Source organism: Vulpes vulpes, chromosome 5, assembly GCF_048418805.1.
Source record: "Vulpes vulpes isolate BD-2025 chromosome 5, VulVul3, whole genome shotgun sequence".
NCBI lineage: Eukaryota > Metazoa > Chordata > Mammalia > Carnivora > Canidae > Vulpes > Vulpes vulpes.
Window position 1 is genome coordinate 32,967,530 of NC_132784.1, and position 21,881 is coordinate 32,989,410.

Below are 21,881 nucleotides of genomic sequence, written 5' to 3' on the forward strand. Positions count from 1 at the left end.
AGTCTGGGGCCTCCTTGGGCTTGAGTTGAGTCAGACGAGGTGTTCGCCAGAGATGCAGTGGTATGGAACTGCCTTAGGCTTTCCCTGTGTTGTCCTTTGAGAAGCTTTCATTGGTGTGTGGGGCCTACAGTCAGACCTGATGTCTGCCCCGAGTCCATTGCTGGGGCCACACAGCTGGGCCGGGGTGTGTGTTATCCTCCCCTCTCAGGGCAGGAGTCTGTGGAGTGGTGCTGGGCCACTGCCAGGCGGCGGCAGTGCTTTGGATGGAGCGTGCAGTGCCATCCCTTTCCCAGCTGTCCACTGCTGACCCCACAGTGGTTTTTAAAGTGTTATCAGCTGAGCCATAAGGGAAGCTTGCTGAATACAGTATAGTCCTGAGAAAGCCACGTGTGTACATTTTTAACGGTACATTTAAATTTTTTTAGAGAGGTCTAAACTGATGGATTTGCTTTATTGAAATTGATTTGTTGATCAAAACAACCATTAAAAATAAGTTACTACTTCAGTGGTGTTTATTGCAGAATTCTAGACTTTATTGACTATCACCTTTGTAACTTCAGACCTGGAATAGAATTAAAAGCATGAGCATTCAGTGAGCAAGGAGGGTGTTTCTGCCATTGTTCTTTGTGTTTAACATGTTCAGAATCCTTGTTTTTAAAAAAAATAATGTTAAACATTTTCATAATGGAGAAAGACTCTAGGTTGATACAGCAATAAACATTGCATAAACTTTTAAAATATCTATTCTATAATTAAACTTTAAGGCAATATGGAAAATTTAGTAATGACAGTTTTAAGAATCACAAACCTATGGGTTTAATGTCTCTTAAGTTATATGTGTAAATCCAGAAAATAATGAAGTAGACCTAGTTTAATAATTGGACAATTAGTGATATTAAGATTTGTTTTACTGGAGAATTACTGAGGTTCATATAGAAACAAATTAAGGGATGGTGCAACTGTTAACCATACTGACACAGAAAAACCATTGGGCAGCTTTGAGAACTTAGGAAATAATGGTGGGGAGTCTGAACTGAAACCCTGACTGCAGGATGTGCAGATCCTGCAGACCAGTGCAATACTCAGAAATGCTTAAATGGCTTCCACGTAGTTGGCTGGCAGCATGCCGGTCCTGCCCGTCCTCTGCACAGTGCCATACATCCAACCCTCGTCGATCGCTTGGACGTTTACAATAGCGTCTCCGTCTCTGAAGGACACCTCATCTGCATCAGCAGCCATATAGTCATACATGGCACGGAAGATCTTCTATTTGTGAAGATGGAAAAAGGTAAAAAAATATATATATACACACACACACGATTAGATTTGCAACAATCAACCTGAACACCTAATTTTAAGTTCTATCTAAGTTACACAAAGAGAATGTACAACCACCACCAAGAAAGTAAAAAGACTACTCACGACTACTCACAAAAAAGGATCAAGTATTTGCTAATCATACATCCAGTAAGGGATTACATCCAGAAGATAAAAACTCCTACAATTCAAAACTGAAAAAAGGCGGGAGGGAGGCAAAGGATCTGAATTCTCCAAAGGAGATGTACGAATAGCCCATGTTTTTAGTCAGCAGGGAAAGCCCCAAGGAACTAAGACTTCAAACACGCTAGAACGGTAGGAGTCAGCGAGGACCCAGAGCCGATACTGGGGAGGGTGTGGAGAAATTTGAAAAGCTGCTGATGGGGGATCCCTGGGTGGCGCAGCGGTTTGACGCCTGCCTTTGGCCCAGGGCGCGATCCTGGAGACCTGGGATCGAGTCCCACGTCAGGCGATCCTGGAGACCTGGGATCGAGTCCCACGTCAGGCTCCCGGTGCATGGAGCCTGCTTCTCCCTCTGCCTGTGTCTCTGCCTCTCTCTCTCTCTCTGTGTGTGACTATCATAAATAAATAAAAATTAAAAAAAAAAAAAGCTGCTGATGGGAAAGTAAGATGGTGCAGCCACTTTGCAAAGAGTTTTTGCAAGCTCCTCCCTTGTTCGATGCAGAGTTACGGTACTACGGCCCTACCTACATCCCCAAGGGGCGCGAGAACGTATGTCCACACGGTAATTCGTGCGTCCACACTCCCGGTGTCCTTCACGGCAGTCAAAAAATGGAAAAGAGCCAAATGCCTATCAACTGATGAAGGAAGGCAGGGTGGTATTTCCACACGATGGAACACTTGGTACTAAGGAGTGTTTACTGCCGTGATACAAGCAGGCGAACCTAGGCATTGAGGACAGGAAGCCCGTCCCCGAAGACCACATACTGTGTGACTGAATTTATGTGAAGTACGTTGCACAGGCAAATGCAGACAAAGAGCATTAGTGGATCCCTCAGGATGGGATGGGGGGACCGTTGATGGGTACAAGGGGTTTTTTAGGGTGATGAAATGTTATAAAATTAGATGACAGTAGCAGTTGAATAACCAAATGAAATAAAAATCAGTGGACCCATACACTTCAAATGAACTTAACAGTATGTTAATATGTTCATAAAACTATGAGAAAAGAATGGAATGTGCTAATTTTGTATGTGGCCTTTTTCTTTCCTTTTGAAAAAGTCAATTTTGTGTTTTGAAGAATAAAAATTTGAAAGACCACAGCAATACTGCACGTATTCTTTCACTGGGAATTTGGAAGCACGCTGGTTGTAAAAGTTCCTAAAAGCTGTCCTCCACATTAAACAAAAAAACCCCAACGAGAGAAGAAGGGAAAGTGGGCACTTTACTAATCAGTAAGCATGGAGTTCCAGTTAAGACGAATGGGCTCTGGAGATCTCTGGCGATCTGTACACAAGCCTGAATGTATCGAACACTTAAAAATGTGGTAAAAAGGTAGAGCTCAAGTGGTTTTACAATTAAAACAAAAAATGTAATTCAGCTCTTGTAACACTACTTGTAGATAAAAATAACAAAAATTGAAAGTGCCCAAATTTCCTTCATAGGAGCCGCACTGGTTAGTAATTGGAAATGTAACCCACGTATTTTTTCCTGGCATTCTGAAATGATCAAAGACAGGTTTCCCCTTACCCCCTGCATTCCTGGAACAGTTGCTGAGATTCATACTCTGACTTGTTCTTTCCATTTAATATAACTTCAGGGTTCTTCCATATATATATATACAGATCTGTCTCTTTTTTTTCTGTCTTACATTTTTTACTGCTGCAGAGAATTCTGTATTGTAAGATCACAAATTAACCATTTCTATACCTCTGGACATTTAATTGTTACTATTTTACACTAATCCCCTAATGTTTGTCTTTAGGCAAGTATTTCAGGAAAAGAGCTTTTTGTTATTTTATTTATTTATCCATGAGACAGAGAGAGAGAGGCAGAGACACAGGCAGAGGGAGAAGCAGGTTCCCTGCGGGGATCCCAGGACCCCGGGGTCACGCCCTGGGCCGAAGACAGATGCTCAACCCCTGAGCCACCCGGGTGTCCCAGGAAAAGACCTGTTAAAGGTGAAGGTAGTAGGTCAAATGGTATGTTCATTTTAATAATAATAAAAAAATTCACTACCATGAGAGGATTCTAACACTATACTTTGCTTTAATTTGCATATTCCTAGTTAGCAGTCATGGTGGACACTTTTGTTGGATGTTTCTATTTCTTTTGCTGTAAGTTGTCTATTCGTTTGCTTCCATATCTTATTTTGACCAGAAGGAATAATTTGCCAATGAATTTTTGGGTGTTATGCCTTTTAGATAGGGCTTTTTGTTATATATGCAGATATTTTCTCCCAGTTTCATAGGTTTCATTTTGTTATAAAAGTGTTTAGGGCCGCCGGGGTGGCTCAGTGGTTTAGCACCACCTTCAGCCCAGGGCGTGACCCCAGAGTCCCGGGATCCCAGGTCAGGCTCCCTGCATGGAGCCTGCTTCTTCGCCTCTCTCTCTGTGTCTGTCATAATAAATAAAGTCTTAAAAAAAAAAAAAGTTTAAAATCTTCTGGTCCAGAGGCCTGGGATTAAGTCCCTCCACACTGCTCCTGCTTGCTCACATTTTTCTCTCAAAATCTCTAAAAAAATTTTATGGTCAGATATGTGGTCTTTTCTTTCACATCCTTAGGTTCTGGAACTTGCTGAGGAAGGCCTTGGTTGTGCCCAATATTATAAAAGTGGCCTCTGGTTTTCTGTAGTATTTTACAATTTCACTGTTTCCCCCTGCTGATTTGTAAGCTATTCTCATATCTAGTCCCATGCTAAACCCATATTTAATGATAACAGCTTTATAGTGTGTTTTGCTCCTATTTGGTTAATAGTTATCTACTGGAGGGTAGCCGAGGGGCTCATGTGGTTAAGTGGCTGCCTTCAGCTCAGGTTATGATCCCAGCCGGGGCCTGGGACTGGACCCTGCTCGGTGGGGAGTTGGCTGCTCCCTCCCCCTGCTGCTCCCCCTGCTTATGCACTCTGTCAAATAAACAGAATGTTAACTTTAATACACAGAATGCTAGGATTTTGGAGTTGCCTTGAGTTCATGGTTTTATTTCAGGAGAAATGACTACAAGGTTCTGTTCCCGGAATATAATGGGTCTTAATACTTACTTTGTCCTTTCGTAAAGACAGTTTTCTACATACAAATATTTTTGTTCATAGAAATACTTTTATTTCAACCCTAAAGAATTAAGTTTTTGTGATATGGATGAATCCAGGGTTTTAAACTGAGTTTTTAAAGTAGTTTGGTGAACTGTAAACATAACTGACTTATTTATATTTATATGTATTATTTTATATTTATCAATATTTATATCCCTTATATTTAGGGAGATCTAAGATGACATGTTTTACGTGTGACACATGCATAATCCTCTTGAACGAGGATTCCAAGCAGCAGATACTTGAAGGTAGTGGGTAGGACCAGTGAGCCCCAAGGGATCATTAGTTTAAACAATTTGAGCTCGGGAATGAAGCGTTTCTCATATGCCTGGTAATAGGTGTATTAAAAGAGTGCCGAGCGGCCCGCAGGAGGCTCAGAGGCTGAGTGTCTGCCTGCGGCCCAGGGTCTTGGGATCTAGTCCTGGGTCGGGTCCCTGCAGGGAGCCTGCTTCTCCCTCTGCCTGGGTCTCTGCCTCTCTTTCTGTGTCTCTCAGGAATAAATAAATCTTAATTTTAAAAAACGTGTCGCCTACAGCAGGTGGGGCGGGGCTGCACTTACCCCGGCAGTGGAGGGGTGCGACGGGATGGAGGAGAGCGTGGTCTGCTGCGTGGCCGCTGACGAGGACCGCTGCGGGGGCAGCTCCGTGGTCCTGGCGTGCTTGTAGGCTGTTGGGGTGGGGGAGGGTTGGCGAGTGGCAGGCCTGCACCTGCTGGCCGTGGGGGGTGGGGCCTGCACCTGCTGGCCGCGGGGGTGGGGTGGGGGGTGGCCTGCACCTGCTGGCCGCGGGGGGTGGGGCCCGCACCAGCTGCCCGTGGGGGGGGGGGAGGGCTGCACCTGCTGCCAGCGAGGGAGGCCTGCACCTGCTGCCCGTGGAGGGGGGCGCACCTGCTGGGGGGGCCTGCACCTGCTGCCCAAGCCTCCCCCCGCCCAGGAGGCCTGGAGCCCTGTGAGGCCCACTGCCCAGCCTCTACCGGCCGCTGCAGCCCGAGCCCCGAGGGCGGGCGGCCCCCGCGGTACCTGAGGCGGTGAAGACGATGCCGTCGCTGTAGGTGGACAGGCGCAGGTCGGCGGGCTCTGAGGGCTCCGACTTGTCCTCGCCGCTCAGCGCGCTGGCCGAGCCCGCCCGGGAGTGCTCACGGCTCCGGCGCTGCGCCTGGGCTGTTGGGGCGGGCGGGGGGGTTAGGACGCTGTGGCGGGGGGCGGGGAGGCCGCAGGGGGGGGGCTTAGGACGCGGTGGAAGATTTAAGATGTGGGAGGGAAAGGGGGGGGAGGAGGGAGGGAGGAAGGCCGCTGAGCGGGGGAGAGGGAGACCGCGGGGGGGGGGGGGAGGGGTTAGGTCACGGGCGGGGGAAGGGGAGGGGAGGAGGCCGCGCGGGGGGGGGGGGGGGGGCACCGCTAGGTGGGGAAGAGACTGCGGAGGGGGGGGGTTAGGACGTGGTGGGCGGAGAGGGGGATTAGGACGCCGCTGCGGGAAGAGGGGAGAGATGGGGGGAGACATGGGGGGAGAGATGGGGGAGGTGGGGGGGAGTGGGGGGAGTGGTGAGGCCACGTGTGGGGGTGAAGCCTTGTGTGGGGGTGAGGCGGCAGAGGGGAGGCCGCGGGGAGGGGGACCCAGAGTAAAGGGGTGTGGGGGCCGTGCGGGGGGAGTGGGGGGTGCAGGGGTGAGGCTGTGGCCGCGGGGGGCAGGGTGTAGAGTAGGGGGCCAGGGGTGAGGCTGAAGTCGTGTGGGGGTAGTGGGGGATCAGGTATGAGGCTGCAGGAGTGGGAGTAGCAGGGCAGGGGTGAGGCCAAGGCTGCTAGGGGGGAGAGTGGGAGAGGAGAGGGGAGCAGAGGGGGTAGAGGGGGGGATGGGACAGTCGGGGGTAAGACAGCATGGGGGGGAAGACGGGGGGAGAGACAGTGGGGGGGGTGGGAAGACAGCGTGGGGGGGAAGACGGGGGGAGAGACAGTGGGGGGGTGGGAAGACAGCGTGGGGGGGAAGACAGCGTGGGGGGGAAGATGGGGGGAGAGACGGGGGGAAGACTGCGTGGGGGGGGGAAGACAGTGTGGGGGGGAAGACGGGGGGAGACAGCGTGGGGGGAAGACGGAGGGAGACAGCGTGGGGGAAAGACTGTGGGGGGGGAGACAGCGTGGGGGAAGACGGGGGAGATGATGGGGGAGACAGCAGGTGGGGGAGACGGGGGGAAAGACAGCGTGGGGGGGAAGATAGCGTGGGGGGAAGACAGTGAGGGGGGAAGACAGTGTGGGGGGGAAGACAGGGGGAGACAGAGTAGGGGGGAAGACGGGGGAGACAGCGTGGGGGGAAGACAGGGGGAGACAGAGTAGGGGGGAAGACAGCGTGGGGGAAGACAGCGTGGGGGAAGACGGGGGGAGACAGCAGGTGGGGGAGACGGGGGGAAGACAGCGTGGGGGGAAAGACAGCGTGGGGGGGAAGACGGGGGGAGACAGCGTGGGGGGAAGAAGGGGGAGACAGCGGGTGGGGGAGACAGCAGGTGGGGGAGACAGCGGGTGGGGGAGACAGCAGGTGGGGGAGACAGCGGGTGAGGGAGACAGCAGGTGGGGGAGACAGCAGGTGGGGGAGACAGCAGGTGGGGGAGACAGCAGGTGGGGGAGACAGCAGGTGGGGGAGACAGCGGGGGAAAGACGGGGGGGGGGAAGATAGGGGGGAAGACAGCGGGGGGCAAAAACAGCGTGGGGGGGAGACAGCGGGGGCGGGGGAGACAGAGTGGGGGGGAAGACGGGGGGAGACAGAGTGGGGGGGAAGATGGGGGGATAGACAGCAGGGGGGAGACAGCAGGTGGAGGAGACGGGGGGGGGGGAAGATGGGGGGAGGACGGGGGAAGACAGCGGGGGGGGGGAAGACAGCATGGGGGGAGACAGTGTGGGGGGAGACAGCGTGGGGGGAAGACAGCGTGGGGGGGAGACAGCGGGGGGAGACAGCGGGGACGGGGAAGACAGCGGGGACGGGGAAGACAGCGGGGACGGAAGACAGTGGGGGGGAAGACAGCGGGGGGGGGGGAAGACAGCGGGGGGGGGGGGAAGACAGCGGGGGGGGGGGGAAGACAGTGTGTGTGTGGGGGAAGACAGCGGGGGGGGGGGAAGGGTGTGGCCGCGGCGGGCCCTGCGGGTACCCGGGTCCTGGGCACATGGATTCCCGCAGACGCCGCAGCGGCCCGGCCCCGGAGGGTCCTGGAGGTGCCTGGCAGCAGGGCGGGGCGCCCCCCCATCCTCGCTCCCGCCTCCCAGAGCGCCTGAGGCCGCAGGCCGTTGCCCTGGGGGGGCCGCTGGGGTGTCAGCACGTGGGGGGGGGGCACCCGGCGGCCCCACACCCTCCCCGGCTGACGGCCGCGCTCCCTGGGTCCCGCCGGCCTCCCCGGGGGTGGAGGGCCTCACACGCGGCGGCACCGACGGGGCCACACACCCCGACGGGGCCACACACCCCGGCGGCCCCTCCGCGACCTCGGCGCCCAGCACCGACGGGGTCCGGCCCCGAGGGTCCCCGCCAAGCCTGGTCGCCCCCGGCCCGCCGCAGCCGTCCCTACCGTTGAGCAGGTGCAAGCTCCGCGACTGGATGTTGTCCTCCGCGGGGTCGTAGTCGAACACGGAGCCCGGGTTGGTGCGCCACACGCGGAGGCCTGCGCGGGACAGGCACCCAGGTCGGACCCCGGTGGGGGGCGCGCAGAGGTGGGGGGGCTGGGGGGGTGGTGGGGGAGGGTTGCGGGGGCGGGACACCTGGTCCTCGCGTGGTGGGCGGAGGGTGTGGTGGTGCCGGGAGCCCCCCCCCCGCGGCCCCCACCTGTGACGGGCTCCTGGGTCTGGCCGCCGCGCCCCGGCTCCATCTCCACCACCCTCCTCCGGATGCCGCGGTAGGTGATGTCGCTGACGTCCTGCGTGTTCTTCTTCACCCGCTCCGTGATGGGGTCCGTGACCACGGGCGTGAAGCAGCCCTTGTGTTTCTCAAAGTCCTCGTGGTATTTCACCTGCAGGGCCGCGGTTCGTGGGCGCCCGTGCGTGGGCCTGGGGCGCCCCCGTTCCCCACCCCGTCCCCCCCGCACTCACCGTGGACACGTTGCGCTGGGTCTCGCGCACGCGCCGCATCTCCGGGGTGTCCAGCACGTGCGCAGCCCTGCCCTGGATGTGCCTGCGGAAGCCGTCGGCGTACAGCACCTGCGGGGGGCGCGGGAGGGGGGGCGTCAGCAGGTGCGGGCCGAGCCGGGGACCGTTGTCGTCACGGCCTTGGGCTTCCCCAGGACATCAGGCGGCGCCACCTGGCATCCGCGCGCCGAGGGGACTGTCCCTGCCCGCGCGCCCGGGGGGAGACCCGCACTCCGCACCCAGAGCCGGCCCGCATCCCACGGCCACCATCCTTCTCCACTCGGGACCGTTTTCATAGGCCCAGGTGCAGGTGGCGCCGAGCAGTGTGGGCCCCGACATGGAGCCCCGACGACGCCCAGCCCGGGCCGCACGCGTCTCAGGGCCCTGGCTTAGGGGTCAACGGGCCACGGCTGTGACCCGGGCTGCGCCCCCGCCCCCCAGCGGGGCTGCAGGACATGGGCAGGTGTTAGGCAGGTGTTACTGGCTGTGACTTGGGACGCGCCCCCACCCCAGCAGGGCCGCGGGACATCCGCAGGTGTTACGGGCTGTGACCCGGGTCGCGCCCCCCCCCCGCCCCAGCGGGGCTGCAGGACATCGGCAGGTGTTAGGCAGGTGTTAAGGGCTGTGACTTGGGACGCGCCCCCCCCAGCGGGGCCGCGGGACATTGGCAGGTGTTACGGGCTGTGACTTGGGACGCGCCCCCCCCCCCAGCGGGGCCGCGGTACATCGGCAGGTGTTACGGGCTGTGACCCAGGCCGCCCCCACCCCCCAGCGGGGCCGCGGGACGCCCGCAGGGGTTCTTTCTTAGTACGGCCACGGGCACCTAAAGGCCGGTTGTGTTAATCGCAGCGTCCACCTGCAGGCGAGCAAGCGGCGCAGGTGTTAACGGGCCGGGCCGCGACCCCCGGGCCACCCTGCCCGCCGGGGCGAGGGCGCGTCCACGCGGGGCGGACATGCTCGAGGCGGCGGCCGCCCAGTACCGAGCTCAGGTTCTCCTGGTTGCGCTTAGCTCGCTCCATCTCTGGGGTGACGGCCGTCGGCGTGCCCTTCCTCACGCTCTCCCGGTAGCACACCTGGGGGCCGAGGGCGCCGGCGTCAGCGAGCGGCGGGGGAGGGGGGGCACACCGGGGCACGGGGTCACACCGGGAGGTCGCACGAGTGGGGGGGTCACACCGGGTGAGGGGGCGCACGGGGGTCACACCGGGGGGGTCACACCGGGAGGGGGGTCACAGCGGGAGGAAAGCCGTCCGCTCGTTGCACGTTCCGTGTAAAGCCCAGGATGAGGAATTAATCGGTGGGAGCTGCTGGGGTCGGCTGGTTGGTTTTAGGGGCAAAGAGGGGCTTCCAAAAAGTCAGTTTCGGGGCAACTGCGAGGGGTTAGTGTCGCAGCCAGTCGGCAGGCGCCCCGGCGCCGCGGTCCCCCGTGCTCCCCAGGTACCGAGCTAAAGTTCTCCTGGTTGCGTTTGACTCGCTCCATCTCGGGAGTAAAGGGGGTCGGGGTCGCTTTCCCCACCTGCTCTCGGTACGACACCTGCGGGGGCCACGTGCGGGCTGAGACGGGGGCTCGGGCGGGGGCCGCGCGTACTGGGGCCGGGGGTGGGGGCGGGGGGCCGCGAGGAGTGGGGGTGGGGGCCCCGCGACAGCCGGCCCGTGGCTCGGGGGGCGGGGCGGGGGGCCGGGGCCGCACGCGCCCGCTCCCCGCCACGATACCGAGCTAATGTTCTCCTGGTTGCGTTTGACTCTCTGCATCTCCGGCGTGACGGGGGTCGGGGTCGCCTTCCCCACCTGCTCCCGGTACAGAACCTACGCCGCCGGCGGCACCGAGGAGCCAGAAAGAAGAAGAAATTAGTGCCCGCAAGACGAAACGGGACGGGTCAGCTGTTTCGGGGCTCCGGGGCTCCGGGGCTCGGGCCTGTGGCAGCGGGGCTGGGGGCGGCTCCTGGGGGTGCTGGGGTCGCCGCAGGGCCTGGGGGGGGAACAGCGGATCCTAAGGGGGACTGGGGTCACTGCAGGGCGTGGAGGGGCGGGGGCGGGCTGGGGTCGCCGCAGGGTGCAGGGGAGGGACGGCGGATCCGGGGGTGCTGGGGTCGCCGCAGAGCACGGGGGGGGGGCGGCTCCCGGGGTGCGGGCTGGGGTCACGGCCACCCCCGCGCTCCGGGCAGCAGGTGGCCCCGAGCCAGGACCCAAGGTGCAGGGGCCGCCCCCCAGGGGAGCGGCGGGCCAGGCCGGGGCGCGGCCCCTGGATCCTCTAGAGCGTCCCCAGGCGGTTCTCAGCGCTACACCCGCAGCAGCGTGGATGCTGCACCTCAGGGCCTGCCCCGGCGCCCTTCACTGGGGCACCGCGCTTCTTGAAGGGGGTCCCTGAGCGGCAAGGCCCCCGCCAGCAGCGGGACCCGGCAGTGGGGCGTAGCACGTGCTCCAGGAGTCGGAGGCAGTGCTCTCCCGGGAGGCTGGGGGGGGGGGGTTCCCAGGACCCCAACCCCCTGGTCAGCAAGAAACCTAGGATACACGGAGCGCAGGCTTGCGGCAAACGGCTCACCAGTTAGCAGTTAGACACCATGATAAACACAACGCAAAAAACTAAAATTGGTAAAGCAAAAACCGTTTGAGTGACGCTTCCTTCTTAATTGGTAATTTTCTGAAACAACTGGTGGATCTTAGTTTTTCCATTTCCAAGAGCACAGTACCTCTAAACAACCACCTGGGACTCAAGATTGTTAGAACTCGATTTTCTTGTTATCCAAGCAAACTAAAAGGCAAGTGGTTTTTTTTTTAAAAAAATATTTTTAAATACCAGATGGAATAGAAATGTCATTATCCTTGGAGGATCAGGGGTTATTTTTTCCCAAGGTCTCTTTGTCTAAATCTGACAGGTTAAATTAGAACCTAACGTCACAGGTGCAAAAACAAAACAAGATTACAAGTCCAATTTTCCAGAGAGCGCTCTCCTATCGACCACGCCCCTCCCCCAATTTCAGGAGTAGGTAAAACAAAGAGACCTTGAGGATGGTAGAGAGTGAGTTTGGGGAGAGCTGAGCGAAATTGGAAAAATATGTTACTTCCTGATATTAGAACTTGATTAAAGCAATCTTGTTATTACAGAGTTAAAGCTAAGAGTAGCCTTCTAGGATAGAAGGATACATGGGATAAACAAAATTCACAAAATTTAAGTTGTTTTTTTAAAGTAGGATTAATAAGTATTATTTCAAGTCATTAAAGTAGTAGTTGTTTCTTGTCTTGCCAAAGTACCGAGCTAATATTTTCTTGATTGTGTTTGACTCTCTCCATCTCTGGAGTGACAGGTAAAGGGGTTCCCTTGCCCATGTTTTCTTTGTACAACACCTGTGTGATGAGAAAGCATCCAGAAAAAAGAAAAATAAGTAACATTTCATTGGTTGCAAGATTTTAAGTGTGAGTTCAACCTCCTTGTTACCAAAGGACACAGTCGAGTTCAGGGGGCCAGGAGTTACAGGTCGACCAGCCGCCCCAACCGACTACTGGCAGCAGAGCTCCGGGGCAGCAAGGACCTCAGCTGCTGGGGGAAGGCTGTCCGTCATTGTCATTTTGTCGTTCCTGTGAGCACGTGCCTCCCAATGACAGGGGGGTTTGAGTTTGTTAGAACTCGGTTTTGTTGTTATCCAAGCAAACTAAGAGACAAGCGGTTTAAAAAAATATTTAAAAATACGCGACGGGATAACAAAATTAAATGTTATGAATGTTTTAAGAAGTCGAATCCATAGTAGTAACATAAAAGTATAAAAAGTATGTCCTTTTGCTAAGTGAGGTATATTAGAAACAAAGACAGGGGAGTGGGTTTTAAGGAGGAATACATGTCAAGTGTTATCTAATTATGAGGTTAAGTGGCAGCTGCTTTTCCCTTTCTTTCCAAAATACCGAGCTAAGGTTTTCTTGATTGTGTTTGACTCTCTGCATCTCAGGAGTGATGGAGACTGGAATCCCTGTCCCCAGGTTCTCCTTGTAAAGCACCTGTATGGTAAGAGAGCATCCAGAACAAAAAGAAGGATCAACCACTTTCCCCCTTTTGTGGAGAAGTGGGGGGAGGAAGGGCAAAGAGGAAAGAGAGGAGGTTAGAGGAAGGGAGATACCAGAAGCTTCTAGATCCAACCTGTAGGAGCCTAAAGACATTAAGTAAGGGAATGCAGGAAAGAGCAGCAAAAACTGAGACAGGAAAGGAAAATTTTGTTACTTTTGTTGTTTGGATTAATCTCTGCAGAGTGTGCGGTGAAAGGGAACCGACGATTAGTGCCCCCAGCCGGTTTGTTAAGAGGAAGAGAAGTAAAAAGAGTAAGAGACAAAAGGAGAACCAACGAAGTTATTTTTGATTTGGAAATGTTATTAATAAACCACATAAGGATATCTGATTTTTTTTAAAACATAGTATAAAGATACATGTGCACAAACCTTCTTTTGTTGACTTTCAAAAGAAGTCCAGGTATTTAATTTTTAGTTTGGATGAACATACTGGGAAGAATTATTTTTAAAGCATATGGAGAGCAATGACAAGATGCTACAAAAAAGCAACTTCAAAATATCTGTGTAGATACCAGTAGGGACAGAGAAGGTTAGAACAGGAAGTGGGGCCAACAGTCCAATCTTTGCTAAATACATTTTTGGAAGCTTTATGTTCAGATCAAATTTGCCAAAGCAGGATAAATGTGGGTCCTTAGACAATGAGAAGGTTATGGTTTTAAAGTTTGGGATATAATACTGAACTTATTTTTTTATAAGTCAAATAATGGTATTAATGTTTAACCAAAGTGGGGCAATGGATTCAGGGGAGATGGCAGCGTTAGGTCATGAACAAGACATGTCAGAGTTTTTATTGGGATAAGCTGATTAGATTTAAAATATAGCCATTAATTTTTGGTATAAAAATAGTTAAAGGGATTTTTTTTTCTTTTAAATACCGAACTAAAGTTTTCTTGATTGTGTTTGACTCGCTCCATCTCTGGAGTGATGGGAATTGGAATCCCCTTCCCGAGGTTTTCTTTGTACAACACCTGTACAACACAAGAAAGCATCCAGAAAAAAACAAGAGCAGTCAAGACAGCCCTTTCATCTGTCCTGGAGGGACCCTAGGATGAGACCACAGCCGTCAAACAGGAAAGACTCTCCAAACACGGATCAGGATGAGAATGTGCTCTGGATTTCCTTAGCTAAAGTTAAAGTGCCAGTGTATTTGATATTTACTGCAATATTAACTCATAGTATACTGAAGGTTTCGTTCCTGTGTTGAGAATTAAGGAAAAAAACTACAAATAATTTTCATAAGAGCACTAAAGTGCTTATGTACAACAGAAAAATTAGTTTTTAATTAGATTGCCAAATACTAACGTTCCCTCCATAGAACATCTGTTTTGCAGAGTAACAGATTATTTAAAACTCCAGGCCAAATCTATGTAGTATAGCAAAATTGGCCTTTATTGAGTAAATTTAAATTGTGGAGGTGGTCAAGTCTCAAAATTAATATTTTAATACAGAGTGCTATTCATTTCCCACGGAATCTTAGGAGCTCTATGCACTATCAGGACAATTTTTGCCTAAATGCAACTTGTGCAACAATGAATACAAATGGTTACTTAGGAAAAAAAATTATCTGGGATCATTAAGATCTCAAATATAAACAATATACTTATTCTAATATAGAAAAAATTAAAATATAATTTTGAAAATTAATGCAAACCTTAATTCTTCCAAAAGAAGAAATCATCATCATCATCATCCCACAGGGAAAACAGTGAACATTCCAGAAGTAATATTAATTTACATGGACAATTTAACACAATTGAAAGGTTGTTAGTGAATTAAAAACAAAACCAAAAGAGAGTGGGACCAAAGAAAGTTACTAATCTATTTATGTAGGAGAATAAAACTTTCTGAAAATATTTAAACTGACAGTTAAAAGCCACTTTGGATCAAACCTGCCTCCCCTCCCCCCCAAGAAAATGTCCAGCTAAATTTTCCTATTGACATTTGATTTTCTATTTCAGGCCTAAGTGACTCTTAAGTTCCTTATACAGAAGTTTCACAGACTATTACAGAATTTTTCAACAATATTACTAAAATAAAAAGTAACATTAAATATAAATGTATGATCTGATTTGTGTCTTTAAAAGAGTAAATCAGAAGGTCTGGATTTCTATTCATGGAATGGCTCGTTTAGCCAAGTATCAGGATAGGGCTGCTTTGGGTTCCAACCCTGAACCACTTTCTCTTTCCGGCCTGTGTTTACCCAGATGGGATCCGGGTTAAGGCAAGCGCATTCCCAGTCATGAGCCACTACTACCTCTGGCCTCAAGGACTCTAGTCTTCGTGCAAAGCTAACCCAGAGGCATCTTAAATAAAGAGAGTCCTGAGAAATTAAGAGCTACGGTGTTTGTTTTTTTTTTTTTTTTTTTTTTTTGATATCAATGAACTTCAAAAGTCCCAGCAGCAACATAAAAGTTGAAAAGAGAAGGAAAGGAATGAATTAAAAGTTTTAAGGGACGATTATGAAAGGTACAGAACGTTAGAATCAAATGGTAAGTAAAAGATGTGGAAAACAGGATTCAGTTGATGAAATTCTAAAAATGTTAAACTGATTATTTTAAAGTAGCTAATAGTGAGAAGTTTGTTTTATAGAAAATTATTATTTTTTTAAATACGGAATTAAAGGAACTTTCTCCCGAATACCGAGCTAAAGTTTTCTTGATTGCGTTTGACTCGCTCCATCTCAGGAGTGACAGGAATGGGGGTCCCCTTGCTCAAGTTCTCTTTGTACAAAATCTGTGTGCACAAAACCAACAACCGCATCAGCCTGGACCTATCTTTCAGGTAACTTCATCTTCACAACAGTCCCTGAAAGTATTTTTGTCTTCATAATGACACAAAATAGGCCTCGGCAACTTTAAGAAACAGGACCGACCACTTTGGACACTGAGTCACACACAGTATGAGGTCTGTCCCTGGGTGGCATTGCCACAGATTCAGCCGACACGCTGCCAGGAGGAGTCACTTAGGTCTCCTCCCAAAGACAGAAGGATCGGGCCTTATCAAGTAGTGGTCAAGTTAACTGAAATTAATATCCATGATAAGTTGCTGGCAACCCCAAAATAGAGAACCAGAGAGAGAGAGAGAGAGATGTTTGGGGGAATAAAATGCTAATAGATATTAAAAGCTAAATATTAGCTCTCATTGATCCTTAAACTATTCCAAAGAGAAGCTCATTTATATCTTACATAGTATACAATACACTGCTCCTATCATCTCTGGAATGAAAATATTTAAGAATCACATTCTTTTTACAAAAAGCTACAAACACTAAAAATCCATCCAACAGAGCCAGAATACGCACAAATAAAATTCTAATCAACACTGATCTTTTGAAGGGATGTTAGAGTTTTACACTTTTGACTTGTTCCACACCAGTTAGAAACACCTGTTGTTATCAAAGGCGGGCTTAAGGGTGGGGAAAAAAAAAACAAACACTGAATATTATGGGTTTTTAAGGAAAGTGATCCATAGTTATGTTTTAGGGAAAACAGTTAAGGTTTCACACCAGAACGCAAGTAAATACTAAATTAGAGTTGAAAACTGGGGTAATATTTGGACCATTATTTTCATTATGTGAATTTAGTAATTTTACAGGAAGAAAAGTCATATGTTTATAACGTGTTAAAAATATTATTTTAAATAAGAAGGGATTTTATTTTTTGCCCCCTAAGAAATACCGAGCTAAAGTTCTCTTGATTGCGTTTGACTCTCTCCATCTCTGGAGTGATAGGTGTTGGGGTTCCTTTCCCCAAATTTTCTTTGTACAAAACCTGTGAGATACAAGAAAGTACCCAGAAAACATTCAAAACAGGCACAAAGATGAAGGGAGGGAGAAAATTGAGGCAGGGAGTTTGTGTGAGGAGGGAGTCTTTCCGTGAGTAATATTTAGTACGGATAACGCTTTTACTTTTCCTTCACAACCATGCTAATTCTGGGGATTAAAAGAAAATTACAACACAAAGCACTGAGTTACAGGAAACGAGGATACTGATGAAGAGTCTTGAGTTAACTGTACTCACGGTATTTCAGATCTAAGTATTCACACTTGTCAGCTGCTAAGTGTTAAAGTACCATCAGAAAAAGTAAGTCACTTTGGGTGAGTCCAGGTGGTTTTGGTCAGATAACAACACACACCCTTGCACACACACAGACACAGAACTGTTAAGTTGTTACTTTTTAAAAACGGATAGCGGGTTATTCTGGTAGATGTTTAAGGGGGGAAATAGAGATTCTTAGTTGATATATGTGTAAATACCGAGCTAAAGTTCTCTTGATTGCGTTTGACTCTCTCAATCTCTGGAGTGACGGGGGTTGGGATGCCCGTTCCCAAGTTTTCTTTGTACATAACCTGTAGAAGATAATTAGAATAGCCAAAAAGGTGAGATGGCCGCGAATCCTTTGGATCACAGCTACATGTGTGGGCTACGTGGTGGAAAATCACAGAACAATCTAGCTTTCAACTAGGACACTCGGGATACGCAAAAGAAGCTCCACCAATATTTATGTTCCTGCTCCAACAGTAATCTCACTGCCTTGAACACTTGCTACTAATTTGTGCGTTTTCTGTTGCCAACACCTAATACGTTCCTAAATGCACTTAAAACGTGGTGATAAATTCAATGAGAAAAATCTAACCATTTCATACCGTTTAGTATTAGTAGGTCCACAGTAGATTTGTACTTAATTTAAATGGGTTACTTGGTTTCAAATTTTCTGATCATGTGATGATCTATTCTTTCCAGGGTTGAGAATTTTGGTGGTTTTGTATTTTCTACTGACAATTCCTAGGTGGCCCCTAGTCTGTAGGTACTCTTAATAGGAGGAGACTTAAAAGTACATTTTTCAGAAAGAGTAGCTTTCCTTGAAATTTCTACTGATGGTTGTTGGATCACATAAACTAGTGCTTTTCAAACTGAGGAAGTCCCTATTGTTTTTAGGCGTCCTATCAAAGGTCTCTACATTTTAACGAAAAGAGTAAGGAACTTCTTGAACCTCCGGGCCCCCTTCTTCTCCTCCTTCCCTCTTAATGTTAAGAACTGTCGCCTAAGGGAATGAATGAATTCTTTCTAAATAAACGGGTCCAGTGGCGCCCTTGAGCATGGGGTGGGGAGAAACATGGGCGGGGGCGGGCGGGGCCGGCGGGGGTGCTTGTCACAGATTCATTCCTAGAATCACTGGCACACTCGTGGTGATAACTTTGTTCTGCTGGGAAACTTCTAGGGATCTTTAACAATCTACCATTTTAGTTCAAACTTGTGTTTCTTTACCCCACAAGGCAGCAGAACTGCTCGTGGATAAACAGAACAAAACATAATCAGAGGAAGACAGGGAGTTGCAATCAGTGACTAAAGGGGTTCTCTTGGATTTGTGGACACAAAGCTCTAGATGAGATTTGTGCTGCCGGGAAGCCAGAGTACAAGCAAGAAGAGTGAAACAGGAATGAGACCTAAGTAATATGAACAACCTGCAAGAGAAATAGCAAGTGTCTCCTAATGGCAACAAAATGAGAGTTCAGTCCTCCTGTGACAGCAGAATCTCGGAGGCCAAGGTCCTCACTTTTTATTGGTCATAAACTATTTCCCAAATTCCAAAAAGTCTCTTGCTAGTAGCCAGCCGTTGCTTAGAGCATGTCTGGGATTGCTTAGAACCGATGGGAAAGCTGAGTGCAACTGTGAGAGTATGAGCGCGTGTGTGGGCACGCACTCACAGTGCTGGGGGTGGGGAGCAGAGGCGGGGCTAGCCCTCTAGTGGTCAGGTGTGAGGGACCCCCATCCCTCACCTCCCCACACCTCTGCACTGCACAGGTGCCTGCAACTCCTCAGAGAGAACACGCTTAATACACAGTACGGCACTGCGTAGACGGAGGACCCCCCTTAAACACGGAGGACCCCCCTTAAACATACACTGCACCTGCAAGACAGAGCCAACAGGGCAAGAGATCTTGGACAGGAGTAGAGAAGTGCAGAGACTTCTCACGCCTACCTAGAGCTTTTCTGGACAAGGGATGAGGTCCTGAGATACACACACATGCAAATACACACATGAGAGTAACACAAAATACTATATATATTATTACAATACATAATATAGAATTTTATACAATTATCTAATGTATCATATAATACACATACTATAATATATAATACTTTTTGTTATTTCTATGGTTATATATATATTTTTAAGGTTTTATTTATTTATTCCTAAGATACAGAGAGAGGCAGAGACAGAGACAGAGGGAGAAGCAGGCTCCATGCAGAGATGGAGGCGGGATTCGATCCCGGGATCACGATCTGAGCCAAAGGCAGACGCTCAACCACTGAGCCACCCGGGCGCCCCCATGTTTATATCTTTTAACTCACTTGAGATCATTCTGGAAACCTTATTACCACTTCCTGTTGGCACTACATTACTCAACCCTATTATTATTACTGTTGGCACTTTTTAGTCTAGAAAGTGCAGGTGTGAGGACTAATCAAGAAGCCAAGTCTTTCCTGCTCCTCAGTGGTGTGAAGGCAGGTTTCTCATCTAGGATGGAGGGAGGTTCACCCCATCCCCAGGGCACAGGCGAGGGGAGGACCTAGAGCTGGGTGGCAAGTGGGCGGGGGCTAGCTGCACAGGTGCCCTTACCGAGCTAATGTGCTTCTGTGTCTCCTTGACGCGTTTTACTTCCGGCAGGTCAGGGATTGGGATTCCTTGCCCGATGGCTTCCTTGTACTTCACCTGCGGATATAAAAATGGGAACACGTGCATGTGTTTGGTTAGAAGCTCTGCAGGTTTTCAAGTCACAATTTAAGCAGTAGAAACTCTGCACATAGTGTGAACGGGGCCGCAGTCCAACTCTGGGTCAGAACAGTGCTGTCGGCAAGGACACCTGGCGTCTCTCCTGGGCGTGAGGGTGGGGCCATCCTTCCCGTGCACGCTGGTGATCTTATACCCAGCGGTTCAGTTGGCTCCGACAGATACGGCCACGTGCACACATGCCGGAAGGCTGAACTGCCGACTTTAACACCCTGTATTTTCTAACAAGTGACAAGGCATCTCTCCTGACCAAACTCCAGTCAGGGTCCTTTGGATCTTCTTCCCAACTGGGTGCCTGGTCTACTTCTGGGTCTAACTTAGTACCCATGGTTTCAGAAAGCATCCTGCTAATAAGTCAGCTTAGCCAGAGCCCCCTACCCTTGGGACCCCTTCATCCTTGATACGGGACCAAATTCTGTATCCCGCCCACCCCGCCGGGGCACCCTGGCCTGCCGCCAGCAAGAACCACGTCCGGTAGCCTCAGCCCAAACCACCCTTACCCTTAAATTTTTCTCTAATTTTCTGTTCTCCCCCTTCCTCCTCATCTCCTCCACCCCATCCCTGGTTATAAATCCTTACTCTTCCTGGCAGTGTTTGGAATTGAGCCCAGGTCTATACTGCGACCTCTCTCCCCTACTGCACAAATTTATTTTCACCACTTTACCCACCACCCAGCTCTGGTTTGCTCCAACACTGACCTCTCCACTTCCCATAGGTAGCCTCCCTTCCTCACCACCAGCACCAGCTGCTTCTGCGACAAAGGTTTTGAGCAGCTCAGCCCTCAAAGTACATGATCAGCGGGAGGCAGAGACACAGCAGTGAGTCCGTGGGGGCGGGGAGGGGGATTTACCGAGCTTATGTGGTCTTGTGTTTGCTTCACTCTCATCATCTCAGGGGTCTTTCCGATCGCAGTGCCCGGCGAGACATCTTCTTTATATAAAACCTGGGCATTCAGAATCAGGACAATGTTATAGAGAAAAGAAAGCCCAGCAATTCCCAGAGGAAGACTAGGAAACATGGCTTCTGTGAACACAAAAGACACTAGAGAATGTTCTTGGCCACGTGCTGGAGTATCTGATGCCTTCCACGTCAGCATTGGTAACACCAGCCATATGTACAACACGGGTAACTTTCCAGATCTTGAGATTTAAGATTATTGTACTGTATTAATGCATGATGATAAAAACCAGAAAAACGTTGATTTTAAAAGACCCCTCCCATAGGAAACACAAAATCCATTAAAGAAATGTGAAGTCAGTTATTCTGGGGAAGGGTAGTGAAAGAAATCACAACGTCAAAAAGAAATCCATCTTCGTAGAACAAGACAACACACGTTACTGCTCTGGGATTAAAAAAATTAAGAAGGAAGAAAAGTTACTTTGTTAGCAGATTTAAGTGGTTATTTCAAATGGTCTCTGTACTGATGGTTTTCGAGCAAAGTATGGGAAATTGTAACAACTGCTAGTATTAACTGCTGAGGTTAGATGTTAATGGTCTGAATCAACAGGAGGCTAGCATATTTTTAAAGAGGAGAATAGAATTATTAGGTTAGCATTAAATGGAAGATAAATAGTAAATATACCGAGCTGAAATTCTTTTGATTTTCTTTAACACGCAGTATTTCTGGCGTGTCTTGAACAACTGTAATTTTTCCTTTACTGTTTTTAAGGTCACACTGGTATTGGAGCTATGAAGAAAGAGTAAACATCTTGTTAAGATTTCAATGTATTTTAAAATATATTTTAAGTTGTCTCTATTGTGTAAGGGAATTTAAAATCCAAATTAAAACAAAACCCAAATATCTATGCCACAATAATCACGGTCTGAGAGCCAAAAGGGATTTCTTTAATAAGAATTCTATAAAAAAATTTTTTTTGGTCCCTAAAAAATGGTAAAGTGTCAAGTTATATATATACATTTAAAAAAAAATGCATCCCTTCTTGAATTCATTTTGAAAAAGACAGATGTCACCACTAGTGGGAGGTGGAGATAGTTCACATGCAGTGACATGAAGCCACTAACCAAGCAGCAGTGGGTCTTTCACGCTATGATTTGGGATTGAACCAGAAGGTGATCCTGGAGAAGAACATTTCCTGGGCCACGGGTGGGGGCTGTGCAGGCTGCTCCACAGCCCTTGCAGGCGGAGGCCCAGGTGTGGAGCCCAGGGGCACCCACCGTGCCCACCGCGCCCTGGGTATCAGTGTGCTGTGTCTTAGGTTCAATCAAAACTTACAAGGCTGAAGTTCTTTTGGTTCTCCCGGACTCTCTGCATCTCTGGGGTATCCAAAACAGTCTCATAATAGGACATGCATTTCTCTGCATCTTCTTTGTACTTTTTCTGAGAA

At 50.0% G+C, this 21,881-nt stretch overlaps 1 protein-coding gene across 50 annotated transcripts in view; it reads right to left on the reverse strand.

Annotated features, from left to right (window-relative positions):
- Nucleotides 1–511: 511 nt before the first annotated feature.
- The window catches only part of NEB (nebulin), a 207,467-nt gene continuing 186,097 nt past the window's right edge, over nt 512–21,881 (reverse strand). For 6 of the 50 annotated variants that reach the window (XM_072757801.1, XM_072757764.1, XM_072757753.1 and 3 more), the window contains 19 exons: nt 21,770–21,874; nt 21,119–21,223; nt 20,387–20,479; nt 19,366–19,458; nt 16,994–17,086; nt 16,416–16,508; nt 15,379–15,471; nt 13,614–13,706; nt 12,580–12,672; nt 11,935–12,027; nt 10,396–10,488; nt 10,124–10,216; nt 9,666–9,758; nt 8,650–8,757; nt 8,387–8,570; nt 8,133–8,225; nt 5,608–5,748; nt 5,149–5,255; nt 512–1,266 (listed from right to left, as the gene is read on the reverse strand). In XM_072757801.1, coding sequence (XP_072613902.1) covers nt 1,093–1,266; nt 5,149–5,255; nt 5,608–5,748; nt 8,133–8,225; nt 8,387–8,570; nt 8,650–8,757; nt 9,666–9,758; nt 10,124–10,216; nt 10,396–10,488; nt 11,935–12,027; nt 12,580–12,672; nt 13,614–13,706; nt 15,379–15,471; nt 16,416–16,508; nt 16,994–17,086; nt 19,366–19,458; nt 20,387–20,479; nt 21,119–21,223; nt 21,770–21,874 — 2,040 coding nt within the window. In that variant the 3' untranslated portion in view covers nt 512–1,092. The remainder of the gene's footprint in view (nt 1,267–5,148; nt 5,256–5,607; nt 5,749–8,132; nt 8,226–8,386; nt 8,571–8,649; nt 8,758–9,665; nt 9,759–10,123; nt 10,217–10,395; nt 10,489–11,934; nt 12,028–12,579; nt 12,673–13,613; nt 13,707–15,378; nt 15,472–16,415; nt 16,509–16,993; nt 17,087–19,365; nt 19,459–20,386; nt 20,480–21,118; nt 21,224–21,769; nt 21,875–21,881) is intronic. The other 44 variants (XM_072757772.1, XM_072757762.1, XM_072757773.1 and 41 more) reach the window with 24 other exon arrangements.